We start from the raw sequence: 21,263 nt of genomic DNA on the forward strand, positions 1-21,263 counted from the left end.
ATTTACACTGCAGGTTTGGATAATTAATCGTAACAGGTTCTGAGAATTAGGTTAAGGTTATGTTAAGGGTTGGCTAAAATGCAACACAAATTATTTTGGACATAATCTGTACCCCATCTAGCCAATGTCTACTGGGTGATCCCAACTTCCTGTGCAAGAAGATAAGTGATTTCAGTGGCCTCACATGATTGTCTTGACAAGTCCTACACCCGTAGTTGAACGGGGAACGGCCCATTCATGGTCCTGTGATAGCTAACAAGTGGGCTAGCTAATTAACTTTTTGTTTTACTTGAAAGCCTGTGTGGTGAAGTCGCTCCGTTAACCAAACATCTAACGTTACCCTGCTAGCTAAACAGCCAATTTAGCCAAGTAAGACGCAGTTAGCTATTTGTCAACCAAGCATTTCTGCAGTATATTTGATTACGGTTGGTGTCTATTTCATAATGTCAAGTACAGATTTTAGTTCTCAGAATGGGGCAGGAGGACCGCCCTACGCAAATGGTGAGTACTTTCGCCACGGTTTAACTATCTTTTGGCTTTCTACCTAGATAAAATAACGTTAACTAGCTAGTAAGAAGATTTTATCCGACCTTATCTGACTTGGCTTGTTAGCAAGATGGCCAGATTACAACATTAGCTTGCTGCCTTGGTAATAATGCTAGCCATGAATGATGGCTGCTAGTAGTGGGCTAATTTAATATGGCTCTTATCGAGACACAAGCACACATGTTCATATAGATAGCTACGTTATTTGGATAGCTTTAAGTTAGCGTTTTGATTCCCCAACTACGACCGGTAGCTAACATTTATCTGGCTCAGAATAGTTGAGACAAGTCAGATATATTTGCTAACGTTAGCTAGCTTAAATTGGTTGTCCTCTAGAGACACAAATTTCAGTTAGTTGGCAATTCGAAATCAAATTGTATTTTTCACATGCTTCGTAAACATACCTGTGTATACCAATGGTGTATATAAACCCTCGATTGTTTGTACTACGTATTGGCCAATAAGCGGCTTTGAAGCCACCTGTCGGCCATATTGGCACTCTTCAGAAAAGCAGTCCTCCATACGAATGAATAGACTTCTACAGTATTTCGTTTAAATGTTTGTAGATGTATCTTAATTTATCGTAGCGAAATTAATGTTCCCTTTTCAACCATAAACTGCCTCCAATGTCGTTTTAGAGTTAATCCATAGATTAGGGCTTATAAAATGTATTTCAGTTGACTGATTTCCTTATCAACTTTAGCTCAGTAAAAATGTTGCATTTGTCATATTATTCAATATACAATGTTGATCCATCCTCAGTTTTCTCCTGTCACAGCCATTCAACTCTAACTTACTATTAGCCTCATGGTGAAATTCTTGAGATGTTTCCTTCCTCTCCGGCAACTGAGTTAGGAGGGAAGTTTGTGTCTTTGTAGTGACTGTATTGAAACAAAATCCAAAGTGTAATTAACTTAACCATGCTCAAACCTCACTGGTCTTTGTGGTTGAATCTGTGTTTGAAATTCACTGCTCTGAGGGACCTTAGAGATAAATGTATATATATATATATATATATATATATGTATATGTATATATATGTATATGTGGGGTACAGAGATGAGGTAGTTATTCAAAAATCAGTTTCAACACTTGTTGCACATAGACCATGCAACTTATGTGACTTGTTAGACATTTTCACTCCTGAATTTATTTAGGCTTGCCATAAAGGGTTGAACACTTACTGACTCAAGACATTTTAGATTAAAAAAAATTAAACACAATTCCACTGACATTATGGGGTGTTGTGCTGTCACTGGCCTACACAACTTCTCAATTGAATCCATTTTCAATTCAGGCTGCAACACAAAATGAGGAAAAAGTCAGTGTGTACTTAAGGAAAGCACTTTGTGCTAGCTAAACATTTGGCTATGAGCTAGCACTGGCATTATGGAGACTGAATTAAATTAAGTAATCTTGCTAGGTAGTCAGCTAGCTGTGGCCATCTGGCAAGTATCAACAAGGGCTTTCTGCAAAATAGCAACATTAGCACAGCTAGCTAGAGAACATCAGAATCTAGACCATAGACTAAGCAACCCACACAGGCATGCATTGCCAAACAATGCTACTGCCACCTTCTGGTTTGGAGTATTTAACAAGTCTGAGTGGCTGACGACTTTATGGTCTTTGCTGTGTGAACATGCAATTCTGATTTCTGACACTGTTCAGAGGTGCTAAGTGTTGTCAAATGTTTGACAATCCTACTGGTGTATGAGCTATTACGATTAAACTCCCTAGGCTAGAGTTAATCTGGCTTTGTTTTTTCCTTATCTCTGCATTTGTTGGTATAATTTCATTATTCCAATATGTTTTCATTAATTGTATTCACTTAGTCTATTTTATGAGATTTTGCAAGATTCTTATTTGCATAAAAGACAGACAATTCTTATCAAAAATAGGTAATAGTATTTATTCTCGGAGGGCGCTGCCATGTAACCACGAACAAGTGTTTATATACAAAATATGACGTCACAGGTCATAAAATATTCTTTCTCCAACAGTTCAAAAGTTCATTCGAGAACTTAAGGTTTTTCATCCATCACCCTTCAGCAGACAGTTCCAGCTAATGGAAAACCTAAGAAAACACACAATGCCTCATCTGAACATTCCAGTGCTAAATTGAGTCGGTTCAACCATAGGTTAATTACCCTTTCTGCTTACTTAAAAAAAAAAAAGACACTTCCAATCTTCTCCAACCTGGCTGGAATTATATTTATTTAATGTCATTACCCCCGTGTTATATGCTCCACAATCCCTCACTTATGAATTAATATTGTTAATCAGATATAATAGAGTATAAGTTTACTTAGTTACAGTTCTATTTGAAATGGGGATATTGTTTAGTCATTTATTAATAAAATTCCTAACAGCATACGAGGCAATTAAATGCCTCAACTCCAACATTGGTCTTTCAACTCTGATCAAACCAAGATGCTTCAAACATCCATCTTACCAAAAGAAGGCATTCTGTATGTTCACTAAATTCCTGTCCTATGTTGGTAGCAAAAGCTAGCACTCAAGTGTTAAAGTTCATGCCAAAGTGGATTTAATCTCTGCTTAATTCATCTAACTTTGCTTACTGTTTCCACTTTAAAACGATAGACGTTCGTTGCTGTACAGGATCTACTTCCTGTGACTCCTATTCTTTCCTGTTGTGCTCATTTGCCTTGTCTTACTCTTTAATTGGTTGAGCAGTTGTACTCTGCCCAGGCCAGGTTCACTGTTATTGGAGGAAGCCCTCAACATGACAGCTGTGGCCTGCCGTTAGCTTCATCTTGGCCATTTCCCCGGAGCTGCTTAGAAATGCTGGGATTCTGGGTTTTGGTCTTCACTATTGAGATGTTTTCTAATCAGTCCGTTCCTCTCTGTTCACACTCACTGTCAGTAAAGGAGCAGCATGCTTTAAATCCAGGTGAGAAGATTATGTCCTTCTCTGTAGGTGTGTTGAGTAAAGTTATTGCTTTGTCAGTCTGTTCACAGATTGTTTTCCTTATTTTGGAGGCCTGGAGTCTATTTAAATCCTAATCTCCCTTGCTGCATTTAGCCGAATACTATTGCTGCTGTTCTCAAAGTTATCTAGCCTATATCTTCCTTCAGAGAAACAAACGGTTGTAGGCAGAGTCAATCAGTAGTGCCATGCAGTTCATAGTGTAGTAATGAAACATTGGTTGTAGAGTGAGATTTTCTTCATCAGCGTTAAATGGCATGCAAATGGGGCAGTGGGCTATTATTGATGTAGTTTGTTTTGCATGTCCTGAGGGTGGAGATTGCACTAAAGGACCAATGGAATGGTCTCTAATGTGTAGACTCTGCCCACCCTAAGCACTGTGCCATGCAAAATGAACCTCCATGGTTTGAATGCAGATTATAGGGACATTCACGTGGGATGTCAGAGTATGGTGCTTGTCTATAAGTGAAACTGGCTTGGAGTCATCTAACCTCATCATTTTCCTGTCTTCCAGGTCCCTCTCAGAATCCAGTAGCGCTGCAGCCACCGGGACCGGGTTACATGGCCCACCAGACTCCATACAACCCAATGCAAGCCAAGGGCCCTATGCCGCCCGGCCCTGGAATCTATAACTCCGGTCCCTACCAGCCCATCCCACCAGTCAGCTCTAACCAGGCCCTTCCAAGTCAACCCATGTTAAAAAGGCCTCCTATGGGACCTCAACATTCCATGACCCCACCTCAGTCTGCCAGCCCTAACCCAGGCTCCAGGATTCCCCCAGCGCATGCCACCCCTCCACCTGTGTCTGCTAACAACTACCAGCACGCCCCAGCCTGGCAGTATGGGGGGACTCTACCGATGGGAGCTCCTCCATCAATGGGGGCACCGCCTCCTATGGCCATGCCTCCCCTTCGGCCTGTGGGTAATCACATGACCTCCTCGCCCAGCCTGGCCACCCCCCAGGCCTCCTCGGCAGAGTACCGCGCAACGCCTCCTGTCTTCCATAATGCCATGCAACCCCTGGGTCCTCCCACCTCGCTCCAGGGATACACCCAGCAAGGTAAAACAGTGCTGGAGGGAGCATTACAAAGGCTGCATGATTAAGTGTTAGATATTCCACAGCTGTTTGTTTCCACAATGAAGAACACTTTGTTGAAAACTTGAGATATCATTATGATCTTATGAAATGTTATTGTTGTTTTGTCTGTGTAATGACACTCCCCGGTGGTGGTTCAGCCAAAGATTTTTTAGAACTAACCCAAGACAGACCACAGCATGTCGTTTCCAGTGGGGGGAAAAACGCAATCATAGTGGCAGAACAAGCAAGGAGGTGGGCGGAGCCAAGCACGAGCTAGCAAGATCCTATTGGCACTTTCTAGCATGGCATGTCCAGTAACTATTTACCCTTGCACTCCTAAACCACATTTTAAAAAATATTTAAAAAATGGCAAAGGGTGAAGTCTACAAAACTTAGTTCACTCCGTTCGTAACAGATTCTAGTTTTGTGAATAGCGCTCTATTGAGATGAAATGTTCTATCGATGAGCAGAATGTCGACCGAAGTCAATCTCACTCCATCTTCTCCCACTGTCGGCCACTGGGCTTCCCCTCAGTCATATTTTGTGGGTAGTGGAAATGCCTGCCCGGCTGCTTCAGATTTGCACATTCGGTGAAACATCTGGCTCCTTGTTCTGTGGTCGAGCTAACTGATGTTGAAAGTGGACATTGCCCCCTCCTGCTCCCGTTCCCACACGAACAGATCAGTTTGGCAACACCTATCTCCTTGGCAGACACTCTACTCAGAAATACTTGTTCACAGGCCAAATTAGTTTTAGTAACTTCTGGTGAAGTTATTGGAAATCTATCATTTCCAGAGTTCTGAGTTTAGTCACCACTTACCCCCACCACCACTGTAGCGGTATTTGTGGTGTGTGGCTTATTTTTGGTCAGAAGCCATCAGTGATTCATGACCAAAGCCATTATTGCATTATACAACATTGTGGTCTAAGAAATATCACATTATCTGGCTGACATAACTGTCTTCCTGACTTCTGTTTTAACATTCACTCTAATCTGTCCAGTTTACTATTTTCATTCAAGTTGATTTCATTGAGTATTTATTCATACTTGCAATCTCTGAATGACTTATCTTTGATATTGGAAGCAACATCAAATTGCCCTTATTTGGAATGCCCCAGTGTAGTCTCAGTAGTCACCTAGCGGTGTCTTCCAGTTCATTGACATTAGCTAGCTCTGGGTCAGCCTCATCAGCTGTCGTCAGACCTGACACCTCCAGTGTAGGGTTATAATTAGAGGTTGACCGATTAATCGGAATGGCCACTTTAATTAGGGCCGATTTCAATATATCAATCATAATCACTAGTTGATGATATTACTAGTTTATCTAGCGTGTCCTGCGTTGCATATAATCGATACGGTGCGTATTCGCAAAAAAGGACTGTCGTTGCTCCAACGTATACCTAACCATAAACATCAATACATTTCTTAAAATCAATACACAGAATTATATATTTTTAATCCTGCATATTTAGCTAAAATAAATCCAGGTTAGCAGGCAATATTAACCAGGTGAAATAATCACTTCTCTTGCATGCAATGAACGCAGAGTCAGGGTATATGCAACAGTTTGGACTGCCTAATTTGCCAGAATTGTCCCTAATTATGTCATAACATTGAAGGTTGTGCAATGTAACAGAAATATTTAGACTTAAGGATGCCACCCGTTAGATAAAATACGGAACGGTTCCGTATTTCACTAAAAGAATAAACGTCTTGTTTTCGAGATGATAGTTTCCGGATTCGACCATGTTAATGACCTAAGGCTCGTATTTCTGTGTCATGTTATAACTAAGTCTGTGATTTGATAGAGCAGTCTGACTGAGCGATGGTAGGCACTAGCAGGCTCGTAAGCATTCATTCAAACAGCACTTTTGTGCGTTTTGCCAGCAGCTCTTCGCAATGCTTCAAGCATTGAGCTGTTTATGACTTCAAGCCTATCAACTCCCGAGATTAGGCTGGTGTAACCGATGTGAAATGGCTAGCTAGTTAGCGGGGTGCGTGCTAATAGCGTTTCAAACGTCACTCGCTCTGAGACTTGGGAGTGGTTGTTCCCCTTGCTCTGCATAGGTAACGCTGCTTCGAGGGTGGCTGTTGTCGTTGTGTTCCTGGTTTGAGCCCAGGTAGGGGCGAGGAGAGGGACGGAAGCTATACTGTTACACTGGCAATACAAAAGTGCCTATAAGAACATCCAATAGTCAAAGGTATATGAAATACAAATGGTATAGAGAAATAGTCCTATAATAACTACAACCTAAAACTTCTTACCTGGGAATATTGAAGACTCATGTTAAAAGGAACCACCAGCTTTCATATGTTGTCATGTTCTGAGCAAGGAACTTAAACGTTAGCTTTCTTACATGGCACATATTGCACTTTTACTTTCTTCTCAAACACTTTGTTTTTGCATTATTTAAACCAAATTGAACGTGTTTCATTGTTTGAGGCTAAATTGATTTTATTTATGTATCTTATTCAGTTAAAATAAGTGTTCATTCAGTATTGTTGTAATTGTCATTATCACAAATACATGCAAAAAAAAAATCGGCAGATTAATCGGTAGCGGCTTTTTTGTCCTCCAATAATCGGTAGCTGCTTTTTTTTGTCCTCCAATAACCGGTACCGGCATTGAAAAATTATAATTGGTCGACCTCTAGTTACAATGCTACTTGTCACGGGACGTTTTCCCTCTTATGCACGGTAGTTCTCATATACCCCCATGTCTTATAGGTTACATTGTCATGATGTATAGTTGCCAGTTATGTAATAGGTTAGCCTTGACCACAGCCATTGTGCCACAGCCAGGTTGATGTCTGGGTTGGCAGCACAATACTATGTAGGTGCCATTTATGTAATATCCCAAAATGTCAACCAAACAATTGTACAAGGTTTTAGTTGATGGGTGTTGTGATAGGATACTGTGTAAGAGATATGTGTAGCTAAATGTTGTTGTCCAGGCTCTGCCCCTCTTCTGATGAACCCCATGGCGGCTCCTCACTCATACCAGCCAGGTATGAGAGCACCTTACGGCGGCCCCCCACCCTCTGTGAGACCCACCCCACCCACTACTGGACCCCCCATGGGCAATGCCACCCCTCCCCTTGGCCCCAAAACTGATGGTAAGGAAATATCAGTTTTGATACTGCATGAAAGGTCTGAGTAGGAGTGCTGATCTGTGATCAGTTTAGCCTATTAATGAATAAGAGGGGAACCTGATCCTAGTTTGTTTACCTTACTTGTTGAATTATCCACATATGTACTGTGGTTTATTTGTTGTTCAGTAGTTGTACAATAATTGTATAAATATTTATTTTTTTCCTCTGGGGTGGCGGGGTCTAACGTGGGGTTTCTCAGTAGTGGAACTAGCTCCCAACAGCCACCCCCTTTGGGTCTCATTGCCTTCTCTGTCTTCCCACCATGCCAGCTCAGTGTGGGAGTGATGCTAGTGATGCTTCCCACACTGAGTACGAGAACCAGGAGAATGACTTTGAGTGTCCAGGTGTGGTTTCGTCGCTGTCCGTGTGTTGTGTACCCTGTGCAGTTTTGATGACTATCACATTTGATCCATTGTCTTCTATCAGATTTGTTAACATGGTTTCGTAAGGAACAGAAGGCCTCGAACTTCCATGGATATTTCAGATATCACCTATTTACATCTGACACTATTTCCAAGTTTGTCTGTCTGTCTGTCTGCCCCCCCCCATGTGTCCAATTTATCACGTTGTCTTACTGTCTGTTATTGTGACTGTGAATTGGGTACCTTGAATGCATAATTCATATGTTCTCAACCCTTTGGCAATGAAACAAAGTACAACTGACCTGAAACATAACACAAACATGTATGCTAATTACTACGTTTTTGCAAATGTACAGATTGTGGCTTTTAAGTGCTTACACAAGTAGTAGTGTTTTGTTTTAATGCATCTTTATTCTGACCCCTAAATGTTATGTTTGCACTGTAACAGGACACATGCCCACACCTGGTAATGGTGCTCAAGTTCCCAACAGCTTTGATCACTTGGAGATGGGCCCTAAAATGGGTCAGTCCTCCACTACATTATAGAAAATCAGAAATGAATAACTAATGTAACTTTATAGTCCCCTAGATTTACTGCTAGGAACACTAACTGACACGAGTCCTGTTTTGGTGCTTGTCCCTATAGCTGGCCCACTTCCACCCCAGCAGCCAGGCCCCCCTACTCGACAAATGGGTCTATCCTACCCCTCTTTACCCCCGGGGTACCAGAACACCTCGGCACCCCCTACTGCCGCCACCATGCAACATCCCGTGCAGCCCTCGACGCAGCCTTACAGCCATCCTCAGCCATACCAGCAGGTAAGTGACCAGACTTCCATCTCTATGCTTTGCCAATTCAAGTCTTGGATTTTGTTTGACAGTGTTTGAACTACTTTGCAGATATGAAACAATCACAATATCAGTAATAAAAAAATATCAAAATCCCAGTTTATGCCTCAACCAACTTTAAGCGATGTTAAAAATAGAACCTATCTATTTCATGATGTACTGTAAGGCATTGTTGGGAGAATAGGTGGATGCAGTTATAGCAATAATTTGTGTACTACTATCCATCTATCGTTGTAAATCATAGCTGGCCTGGCATTCAACCCCACTGGTGATCCATGCAGTGCAAAAAAAATGAAAAACTTGTTTAAATGTTGCATTAAACCTATAGTGACGATTTGATTGTTTGGAGTTACTAAATACCTATTTGATTAGGGCCGCAGAGTATTATGTACATCTGCAAGCATAGCAGCAAAGGCTGGACATATCTCTTTAGTTTCAATATATTAAAGTGCTGTATACAGCATCCAATAAGTGGACATAACAAAGGCTGTATTTCCAATAAAACAATGGGCAGTTTGGGACACAGTTGCTCTCTTTCTTTTAACAAATAGGATATGTCTAACCTGCAAATTCACTTTTTTTTTTCAAAATGTCTGCTCCGATTGAGTTTGACTCCCCTTAGCTAGTGTATCTTTTTAGTAAGCTAAAAACCCTGCGCCTAACACTAGCTGCTGGGAGGATGTCATGTCATTGGAGGTGTGACTGACCTTTTCCCCTCACCTTTTTTCAGTGGCTACAGCTAGAGGCAGGTGTAATTTGGTTAGCTAGAAAGAAATCTACATCGCTTTCCCACGTAGCTATGCTGAGCTTGAATGAATGCTGACTGTGGATAACAGATCTCTTAGTTGTCAATCAAATGTATTTGACATCGATCAAATGAGAGGGCAAGCAAGTTTCCCATTCAGTTATCAAAAGGTGAGTTGGTACAAGCATGCATTGGCAGGCAAGCTGCAGAAGGACGAGCATGATTTTATTCCACATTGTTTAAGTGCAATTTGAACAGCCAACTATTTTATTTTATTTTGATTTATTTTTTTAAATTTTGAGAGGGTTTATCTTCTGTTCCCCATCTCGCTCTGGCTAGCATTAGTTGTTGATCTTGTTGATGTGCATAGGCAACTGAGGGGGAGAGCTTAACTTTTCATGGTGGTTTGATCAATAGGACTGTGAGGACTCCCGTGGTATTTACATATGTGCAGAAATCCATTCAGGTGTATTTTGTGGCTTTTGATGAATGCATTCTGATCTAAAATTGCGTTGTTGCTACTGCCTGTAATCACACAGTCCAGTTCAAAGTGATTGATGGAAGGCACGGGTTGCAAATGGCTTATTTGCATATATGCCTATTGAATCTCTGATTGGCTATGGCGCACTGGTCTGCGTCGACTCCGGTTCTGATCAAGACGGATGTTTTTATTAGGTTTATTTACTGCAGTGTCTATTAATTGTCCAAATGCACAGCTGCTTTCCCACTCTATTGCTATTGAATTTTCACAAATGCCTTACTATGTCATTCCCAAACATTCTATACATTTGTGAAAATGACCATATCGAAGTGCTAAGATAAAATAAAAATAAATTCTCCTTGGGGTATATGAATTTATTTTAATATTTCATGATGCTAAAATGCTGTCAGTTCCACTTTAAATTCTACAGTTCATAGCTGAACCTTCTGTATGATATTCAGTCAGAGCTTAGCGCATGTCTGACTATTGAACACATTTTTAAAATGAACTCTATGTTGAAATAGGACATGCATAGACTGAAATATTGAAACTGACCAGGGATGCACCACAAGTGCACACATTTTTTATCAGACCTTCAAGGGTGCACCCAAGTTAAGTGCTGCCCTCGTTCATTGTATTCACCGGTTAACTGTCCTAATTTCCCTCCCCAGCCCTCTGCAGGTCCAGCCCAACTGAGCCCCTCCTTGTCTGGTTTGAGTCTGCAGTCTCAGACCCCAGAGGCCCTGAGGGTTGTCAACCTGCTGCAGGAGAGGAACCTGCTCCCTCTGGGCCCAGTCACCCCTCCTACGCCCTGCCTGCCCCAGGACCTGCAGAAAATCAACTGCCACCCAGAGTGCGTAGTAGTTTGTCTGGCGTTGTTTCTCAACATCAACCCTCCCACCACAATGTTGAATATTTTGTGTTAATGTGCTTGAACTTGGCCCTACATGTAAATAATATGTACTGGTTGTGCATCTCCCTCTCACTACAGGGTCTTCCGCAGTACCCTGACCAGCATCCCCCAGACCCAGTCGCTGTTAAACAAAGCCAAGCTCCCACTCGGCTTGCTCCTCCACCCCTTCAAAGATCTCTCGGTAAGACGTTGCCCAATCACTCCATGCAAAACATGCCCAACCTTCAGTATAATCATCCTACTTCTGGTGAAAGATCAAAGGATACATATAGCCTAGAATAATTGTCTTCAATCTACACATCTGTGATCATTTTTTTTAAAGGTTAGTGTGGAACTTGGCATTGATGATAGTCTATGACAATCTTATTGTTTCTCTGTGCACTGCAGCAACTAGTTTTATTATAAGTTAAATTATTCAAGAGCCGATGGGTGCATATACAGTATTTCATTTAAATGTATGTACTAATCCCAGATTGCCCCTTAATTGTTTTGGTTTGTCTGTGCACTGCAGCAACTGCCTGTGGTCACCTCCAGCACTATAGTGAGGTGTCGCTCCTGCAGGACGTACATCAACCCCTTTGTGACCTTCCTGGACCAGAGGAGATGGAAGTGTAACCTGTGTTACCGGGTCAACGACGGTGAGGACCACAGCCACCAAGCTCCTCTCAAATGACACCCTATACCCCATATATGGCACTTCCTTTGACCAGATCCAATGTTCATTATTTAAAAACTAAAATTAGGTTCCAAGTGAAGTTGGGCTGGTCTGAAGCTGAAAAAAAGAATGGAAATTCACACTAGCACCACAAGGACTAACTTCACCCATGCTCTATCAAGGTTTTCAAGCACACCGCTTTGACCTAAATGTCCAGGATATCGTTAACCTGCCGATATTAGTGCTGATGGACAAGCCTGGTGCTGCTCTTTTCTGACTGAAGATAACCTTGGTCTTTGTTTGGTTTAGTTCCAGAGGAGTTCATGTACAACCCAGTCAGCAGATCGTATGGCGAGCCACACAAAAGACCTGAGGTCCAGAATGCTACCCTCGAGTTCATTGCACCATCAGAATACATGGTAAATTCACATATGTATTCTTTCAAGATTGTCTATATTCTGCCTGAAAATATTTCTTATCTATGTGGAATGTTGCCCCCTTTAATCCGCTAATAAAATGCAGATGTGAGCTGGGTGCTGCTGTGTTCATGAAGTGATTCCATAAGACTTTATGATGCTCTTAAGTTTTAAATAATTTGCTGCAGTTTTTCTAGGAAACGTTAACGCGTTTTGTCTGCGTGTTAGTCTATGTATTGACGTGGTGAAACCTGTCATACTCAGCTGAGACCCCCCCAGCCTGCTGTTTACCTCATCGTGCTGGATGTATCCCACAATGCCGTGGAAACAGGATACCTAGATGTCGTCTGTCAGTCACTGCTAGAGAACATCAATGCGTATGTATGATCAACGTCACCACTGAGACACTAACAAAAAAGCTGATTAGGCCTTTGCAGCATGGTCCATTTTCTTATGTTCTGGGCTTCATAAACTAACATTGTCCGGAAGTTTTAGTCAACTTGCTAGCTTTAAAGTGTTTCGTCTCCAATAACCCCAAAACAATGTAGCTTTAACAAAAAAAATAGTGCCCTGTGACTGTCTGCTGAACAAGTCCTTCTGAATGCCTGTGTGTTCCAGGCTCCCTGGGGACTCGAGGACAAAGATTGGCTTCATCACATTTGACAGCACCATCCACTTCTACAACCTCCAGGAGGGCCTGTCCCAACCACAGATGCTCATAGTCACCGACATCGAAGGTGAGAGAGAAAAATAGAGAAGTTTGTGAATATGGGCCGGAGCTCTTTAAATTGCGTTGTGTGGGGTCTGTTCAATTTGTACTCTGTCTTGTAAGAAAAAAACGATGAGGCGCAAGCGTTTACAAGCTTCATCTGTAGACTAATTCACCGCCTAGAAGTGATCAAATACTGAAAAAATAGTCTAATGGACTTCTGTGCTGTCTTTTCTCCAGATATATTTTTACCGACACCAGACAGCCTTTTAGTGAACCTCAATGAATGCAAGGAGGTAAGGAGCTAATATTCCCCAGAGACAGGCTAATGTAAAACGAAAAGGTTGTGACTCAAATCTGTCTAACAACTCACCACATTGCCTGAATTAATCAAGACACACTCGCATTGGGTAACTTAGTTTTGCCTAAGCCTCTCTTTAGCTCTGTTTTGCATTTCAAAACTTTATGTAAATGCATTATTTATTTTTGCAGCTGGTGCAGGATTTGCTGAGGAGCTTGCCCCAGATGTTTGGCAAGACCATGGAGACCCAGTGTGCTCTGGGCCCGGCCCTGCAGGCAGCGTTCAAGCTGCTATCGGCCACCGGAGGGCGTGTGTCCGTCTTCCAGACCCAGCTGCCCAGTCTGGGTGTGGGGGCCCTCAAGTCCAGAGAGGACCCCAACCAGAGGGCTTCTGCCAAGGTAGAGACTAGAGACCGGTTCACACTGGTTTATACAATCTGTATCTGAAATTGCACCCGAAAATGTCCCATATGTAGGGAATACTGTGCCATTTGGGATGCACACACATTTCTAGTTGTATAACATGTTGCATGCCTGTTGTCCAGTGATGGTTGAAACATGATAACTTCAATCCCGAAGATAGGGTTTCAGGAATGTGTTCTGCATATTATACCCACTTTTTTTTTTTTTTTTTACTATTGTCTGTGATACTCGTTGTGTGGTGATTCCCCAGGATATCCAGCACCTTTCTCCTGCCACAGACTTCTATAAGAAGCTGGCCCTGGACTGTTCAGGACAGCAGGTGGCTGTGGATCTGTTCCTACTGAGCTCCCAGTACTGTGACCTGGCCTCTTTAGGTGAGTGGCGCCTTCAGCCGCATACACCTGCACTACAATGTGTGATTGTTTACGAAGTCACCTTATTCCACAAGCAATCAGTGCCCTGTGCATGTCTCTGATGTATGTTACAGTATGCGTATGTTACTGTATGTGTCTTGCTGGTGACAAATCAAATTTCCCCTTGTGTATAGAACATCATACCTTGGCTGGATTCATGTGTAATCTCTCAATCTTCTCTCTCCTCCCGTCAGGTTGCATATCCAGGTACTCAGCGGGAAGTGTGTACTACTACCCCTCCTACCACCAGCAGCACAATCCAGCCGGAGTAGAGTGCTTCCAGAAGGATCTCAAGAGGTACCTCACCCGCAAGATCGGCTTCGAGGCTGTCATGAGGATACGCTGCTCTAAAGGTGACACCTTTTTTTTTCACTGTTCTGGTTTAATTGTATTATGTGAAAGCTTTAATTGTCTGAAACAAATTTCCCTTCAGGGAAAATGCATCTTATTTAATCTGAAATATGTGTAAATTATTTGCTGATCATCTCAATGCTCATTGATGGAGGATAATATTAACCCTGTGAACTTGAGTCTGTCCCTGCTCCAGTAGATTACTTTATCTGGGAGGATGAACTTGGAATGAATTCAACTCAAACCCCTTAATCTCCATGTAGGCTTGTCCATCCACACGTTCCATGGGAACTTCTTTGTGCGCTCCACGGACCTGCTGTCTCTGCCCAACGTGAACCCGGATGCAGGCTTCGCTGTGCAGATGTCCATTGAAGAGAACCTGGTGGACATGCAGTCTGTCTCCTTCCAGGCTGCTTTGCTCTACACGTCCAGCAAAGGTATACTGTCTGGAGCTGCTGGGGTTTACCAAAAAGCGTCATTATTTTTCTGTGGGATTTACTTGGTTGAGACTCATTGTATATGTCCCAAATATCACACTATTCCATGCATAGTGCCCTACTTTTTTACCAGGACTTAGACTCTGGCTATAAAATAAAAAGTGCACTATATAGAGAAGTTCCATTTGGGACTCGGATTCCATGTTTGTAAACGTGAGCCATGAAAGGGTGAGATGGAACACTTTTTAAACTCAATACCAAATTGTAAACATGCTCTTTCTGAAGTGCAATTGAGGTAATACTTTTTTGTTTCCATTGTAATGCTGAAACAGTAACTTGTTGCTTGGTGTTGTATTTCTACAGGAGAGCGACGAATCCGAGTCCACACCATGTGTTTGCCTGTTGTCAACTCCCTATCCGACATCTTCGCTGGGGCTGATGTCCAGGCCATCACTTGCCTGCTGGCTAGCATGGGTAGGTAGTTTGTTGGTATTTGTGTGGTTATTAAAGGCATGTTTATTTCCATCACGGTGAAGTCCTTAGTGTGTTCCATCATCCTGTGATCGTTAATGTCTCATAGTGAGAGCAGGATTGTCATCCCCAGCCTACTATAGCTGCCTAATTTGCATGGACAGATGGTTGTAAGTGATATCAGATGGTTGCCTGGTTACCGTGACCTTTGTGGGATCCAAGTGGCTACATGAAACTGGCTGTGGACTAATCTTCATATAGTGTGTTGATGGCAGTTTTACCCAGGTCTATTCCTTCACTGAAATGTTAGTCTTCTAAAGAGAACCTACTGTAATAATATTATACCATTATTATTGATAGTTTACCCTAATATAAAGTAACAAATTATTTAACCCAACAGTTGCTCTTTTGTAAATGAAGGCCATGACTACAAACATGTACTGTACTTTCATGTAACTTGTGAATCACAATCCCTGAGACAAAAACGTAGCTGAGGTTTGAATTTGGTAATTTTTTTCTGATGTGTGTCCTCTCGCTCTCCAGCTGTGGATCGCTCTGTGACGGCCAGTTTGAGTGACGCCAGGGACGCGATGACCAACGCATCCATCGACTCTCTGACGTCCTTCCGCACCTCTGTACTCACCATCCAGCAGCCTGGCCTCCTGGCCCCCGCCTGCCTCAGACTGTTCCCCCTCTACATCCTCGCCCTGCTCAAACAGGTACGCTATCCACCCACTCCCTCCCTGGCTAGTCCCCTGGCAGTCTACGGCTTCGTCTCAAATGGTACCCTGTTCCCATGGGCTCTAGTCAAAAGCAGTGCACCATTGGCCTCCTGAGTGGCGCAGTGGTCTAAGGCATTGCATGTGCATGCACATTGGGCTATCTCTGCACCGTCCTATGGGACTCAGGCCGGTTGAGGCACAGCCTGGGAAATGAACCCGGGTCTGAAGTAAAGGCAGAGTTGGCCCAGTGTTGTCCGGGTTTGGCCGGTGGACCTTTACTTGGCTCTAGCGGCTCATTGTGGCGGGCCGGGTGCCTGCGTGCTGACCCCGGTCGCCAGTTGAACAGTGTTTCCTCCGACACATTGGTGCAGCTGGCTTCCGGGATAAGCTGGCGGGTGTTAAGGAATGCGGTTAGGTGGGTTATGTTTTGGAGGACTCATGATGCCACCTTCGCCTCTACCGAGGCCTTTGGCGAGTTGCAGCGATGAGACGATTGAAAAAGGAGGTGAAATGCCCCCAAAAAAGCAGTGCACCTTTAAGAGGATAGGATGCCATTTGGGATGGAACGTACCTCTCAACAAACAGGCTATGGAACATAAACCAGCTTCAAGACACCATAAGAAATCTAGTCATATCAACTGATAATGTAAGACCCAGCTACTGCCATTTGTTTCTCTCCTTCATGCTTTGCTCATATGTCGTTTTTGTTCTCTGATTCACAGAAAGCCTTCCGAACGGGTACAAGCACCAGGCTGGATGACCGTGTGTTTGCCATGTGTCAGCTGAAGTACCAGCCCCTGGCCTACGTCATGCTGATGATCCACCCAGCGCTGTACCGTGTGGACGATCTGACTGACGAGGTCAGGCCTAGGGGAAACCCTGATTTTCACGCAGATAGATAATGCTAATAATGAGAAGCTATATTTTCTATAGTTTATACAATGTTATATTTGAGCATGTCTTAAATTATATAATGCATACACTACATGGCCAAAAGTATGTGGACATGTGCTCGTTGAGCATCTCATTCCAAAATCATTGGCATTAATAGGGAGTTGGTCCCCCCCCCCCTTCTCATTTGCTGCTATAACAGATGTTGGAACATTGCTGCAGGTGCTTGCTTCCATTCTGAGGTCAGGGCCCTGTGCAGGCCAGTGAAGTTCTTCCACATCGATCTCGACAAACAATTTGTATATGAACCTCACTTTGTGCATGGGGGCATTGTCATGCTGAAACAGGAAAGGGCCTTCCCCAAACTGTTGTCACAAAGTTGGAAGCACAGATTCATCTACAATGTCATTGTATGCTACAGCAGGGTTAATATTTCCTATCAATTAAACTAAACAGCCTGAACCATGAAACTGCTCTAGACCATTATTCCTCCTCCACCAAACTTGACAGTTGGCACTGCATTGGGGCAGGTAGCGTTCTTCTGGCATCCGCCAAACCCAGATTAGTCCGTTGGACTGCCAGACAGTGAAGCGTGATTTGTCACTCCAGGGAACTCCGCTCCAGAATCCAATGGCGGTGAGATTTACACCACTCCAGCCGGCACTTGGCATTATGGATAGTCATATTAGGCTTGTATGCAGCTGCTCGGCCATGGAAAACCCATTTCATGAAGCTCCTGACAAGCAGTTAATGTGCTGATGTTGCTTCCAGAGGCAGTTTGGAACTCGTAGTGAGTGTTGCAACCAAGGACAGGTTTTACAAGCTTCAGTACTCTGCGATCCCGTTCTGTGAGCTTGTGGCCTTACATGCTGACCAGACCGGACACGTCGCGTGCGTGAGCGTCGCAAATTACATTAAGAAAGCCATGTTATTCAATTATTGCACCCACACTGCTAGCGCCCACCAACAAGCGTCTGCGACACCAAGGGCTAAAATAGAACTCATTCCTATATCTGATGCAGATCGCGCTGAAAGTCCTGCCTCTCCCATCTCATTGGTTTATAGAAGCAGGTATCCACTTGCCATCTCATTGGTTATACCCACGTGGGTGACTGAAAGACTAACTGTTTTGCCTGTAGTTGTGGTAATACAATGAAAGTTTAGATGTGATCACCATATAAGTTAAACAATGAAAAGGACTGGAAGGAGGAGAGATGACTAGAAACAAATAAATGTATGCACGAAGGCTCACGCGCGCAGCTGGTTTGGGTTCCGTGTCACGCTTTGCGGCTGAGCCTTTTGTTGCTCTTAGACGTTTCCAATTCACAATAACAGCACTTAGTTGACCGGGGCAGCTTTAGCAAGGCAGAAATTTGACGAACTGACTTGTTGGAAGGGTGGCATCCTATGATGGTGCCACGTTGAGTCACTGACCTCTTCATTAAGGTCATTCTACTGCCAATGTTGGTCTATGGAGATTGTCTGGCTGTGTGCTCGATTTTATACAGCCGACTCCACTATTTGAAGGGGTGTCCACATTTGTTTGTCTATCCATGGTTCTGCTTCCATCTGACATGTGGATATATTGTACGTTTCCCCTTTATAAACTTTTATTTTATTAGCTTCTCCCCTCTTCTTCTCCCACCACAGGGAGCCCTGAATGTCAGTGAGCGCACCATCCCCCAGCCCAGAGTCCAGCAGTTGTCTGTGGAGAAGCTGAGCAGAGATGGGGCCTTCCTCATGGACGCTGGCTCGGTTAGTATGACCATGATGCATTTATTTGTTATGGACAGATGCAATTCAAACATTGACATATGAATAATCCAGAGTCTGATGCATTACACCATCATGCTTTAGCTTGCCCTCATTTAAAAAAAATGTTTTAAAGGAATGTCATTTGGCAAACAACCTAAAATAGACATGCAACCATATCTACAGTGGATTTTTCTGGAGAAACGGACCGATGGATAAAATAAACACAATCTTGACTGACTTCTCCTTTGTCCTAACAGGTGATCTATCTCTGGATTGGAAGAAACTGCAACCCCAACTTCCTCACGCAAGTCCTGGGGCTCCCAAACTACGCTGCTGTGCCCCTGAACATGGTAAGGAACCTAAACACCTCCCATTTTTCACTCTTAGCCCAGCTCCTCTGCTCCTGTCAAGGTTCTGTATCGCTCACCAGGACCTTTGTGTATTATACTGTATTTACATGTGGTAGTATCTTTGATATATATATATATTTTAGTAGTGCATCTCATTTAAAACCGCACAACAGATTTCCTAAAAGGGGTGCCATAAAGATATTTCATTATAATGGTGTTGAATCTCCCAGAACATGCTCCCAGAGTTGGACACTGCAGAGTCTCAGAGAACCAGAGCGTTCGTTGGCTGGTTGAGGGAACAGAGGCCCTTCTTCCCCATCCTGCATGTCATCAGGTAGGCATTAGGAACAGTACCAGTGCTCTGGTCTAGTAAAGCCACACCAGAGTTCAGAGGCCATGGCTGCGTTCCAAATTGCACCCTATTCCACTTAGAGTTCACTACTTTTGACCAGGGCTGTTGAGCTCTAGTCAAAAGTAGTGCACACTATGGGGAATAAGGGTGAAATTTGGTTGCATACAATGTTTGATTTCCTTGGGTAAACAAAGGCCAAAATAGAATGCGTAGTATTTAGATCTGGTTGAACTCATTGACATGGTTGACAGCCTACGGAGTTTTGTTGAGCTGTCAACCGGCTCAGGTCAATTCTGCAAGAGACGGTGCGTTAATGTTGTGGATCCAATCTTCCTTTTCTGTTCCCGTTCAGGGATGAGAGTCCACTGAAAGCCAGCTTCTTGCAGAACATGATAGAGGACCGGACAGAGTCGGCCTTGTCTTACTATGAGTTTTTACTCCACATCCAACAGCAAGTCTCCAAGTAAACCCAGCATATTGAGTCAGTTCTGGGAACATCATTGTGGGAACCTGTCAGGGACTGCTTGCTGCCTCTCACAGGATCTTCGGTTGTGGCTCACCATTTTTGTGTGTATCATTGCCTTTCCTGAAGATTTCCCCCAGCTGCAGACTTTCAAATGAATCAAACTTTGTGTGGTAAACAGGACAAGGACAGAGGTGACTAAGCGAGGTCTGATTTCGCTGCTGGTTTGACTATTTTCAAGCTGGGACAACTAACTTGTCGAAACCAGGGAACTCATGATACGGTATGTACGTCAATGATTGAGGACATCAGTGTTTATTCTCAAAGAACAAGGTGTTCTTAGATCTTTTCATATACAGTTCTGGCTATGGATGTCAAGTCTCTTGATCAAAAGCATAGTTGTATTTGCTAATAAAATAATAGAAGTATCATGCTAAAGGCAATGTTGGAGTATCGCCTGCCCTTAAGGACTTATTATTGGATGTCACCTTGATTGAGCGTAAGAATAATATCTCATCTACAATAATAATGATCTACTGATTTTAGTTGTGAAGGACAGATGTGTGCTTTATTTTGGTTGTGTCGAACAAATCTAGGATTAATGCAAAGGCAGAAATGTAGACGTTTGAAGGCGAACTAACCTTGTTATAATTTGCTGCCTTTTGAATGTTGACGAAACAATGCAATGCTGTCATCTCTTGGTTCTTGTCTGTCCTTCTCTCAACCTTTAATTCCTGTCTATCTTCTCTCTCACTTGTCATGGACATTCGACACTTCTGAAGACGTTGCTTTGTTAAATATGAGAATCCCGATCTGATTAAATCCTCTAATTGCCTTCTATGGGACATTTTTATTATTAAACCTCTGTTTAAATACAAACGCTATATATGAAATATTTTAATATAATAGGATATGGGACATTCTTGAATACAGACATAAAGCCATTGTGATCTTTTAATCATGCTTATTGATACTTGTGTATTGAAAAGACTACATTATGGTAAAGAATTGTTGATTTTAGTATGAACATATTAAGGTGACATGACGCTAATAAAATGTTCGGAACTTTTTAAACTTAATTGTGGTTTGTCATGAATGAGCAGAGTACGATTAACATGGATGTCTCAAATGGTATACCTTTTCAAATTCCACTGTCGTAACATGGTTAGTGTGAAAAGGAATACGAACATATCAGAATGTTTTCTGATACAAAGAAGATATAATATCTTAGAAGTAATGACGAATAAATAGTGACTGTAAAGGTGTCACTCTTATTGTACTTAACTGCAGGAAATGTATGAATTGTTGACATTTATACATTTGACAATGCCAGAGGATGTTGCTGTTCTGGTCTCTCGTTCTATGGTTTTAAGATATTATTTGTTGTGAAAGTTTCCAGAATTAAACAATAGTCATATAAAATGTTTGCGTGTTTTATTCCTAATAGATGTTGAAGTAGTTTGCCTGAGAAACGGCAGGTA

The 21,263-nt window shown here is 42.7% G+C and overlaps 1 protein-coding gene across 2 annotated transcripts; it reads left to right on the forward strand.

Moving 5' to 3' along the window:
* The first annotated feature begins 146 nt into the window (after positions 1–146).
* On the forward strand, positions 147–20,861 carry sec24a (SEC24 homolog A, COPII coat complex component). 2 transcript variants are annotated; one of them, XM_029627130.2, is made up of 23 exons: positions 147–501; positions 4,008–4,553; positions 7,527–7,688; positions 8,535–8,609; positions 8,733–8,905; positions 10,833–11,014; positions 11,153–11,255; positions 11,586–11,712; positions 12,039–12,148; positions 12,410–12,522; positions 12,764–12,882; positions 13,095–13,150; positions 13,347–13,553; positions 13,828–13,951; positions 14,185–14,343; positions 14,605–14,778; positions 15,142–15,252; positions 15,793–15,968; positions 16,694–16,831; positions 18,513–18,617; positions 18,875–18,967; positions 19,198–19,301; positions 19,672–20,861. In XM_029627130.2, exons 1-23 carry the CDS (start codon positions 444–446, stop codon positions 19,784–19,786), a joined length of 3,330 nt encoding a protein of 1,109 aa, XP_029482990.1. In that variant the 5' UTR covers positions 147–443; the 3' UTR covers positions 19,787–20,861. The 2 variants fall into 2 exon arrangements, with proteins under 2 accessions (XP_029482990.1, XP_029482991.1); XM_029627131.2 differs by lacking the exon at positions 7,527–7,688 and having other exon boundaries at positions 148–501.
* The last annotated feature ends 402 nt before the right edge of the window (positions 20,862–21,263 follow it).

Source organism: Oncorhynchus nerka, linkage group LG22 (assembly GCF_034236695.1).
Source record: "Oncorhynchus nerka isolate Pitt River linkage group LG22, Oner_Uvic_2.0, whole genome shotgun sequence".
In the NCBI taxonomy this organism is placed as follows: domain Eukaryota; kingdom Metazoa; phylum Chordata; class Actinopteri; order Salmoniformes; family Salmonidae; genus Oncorhynchus; species Oncorhynchus nerka.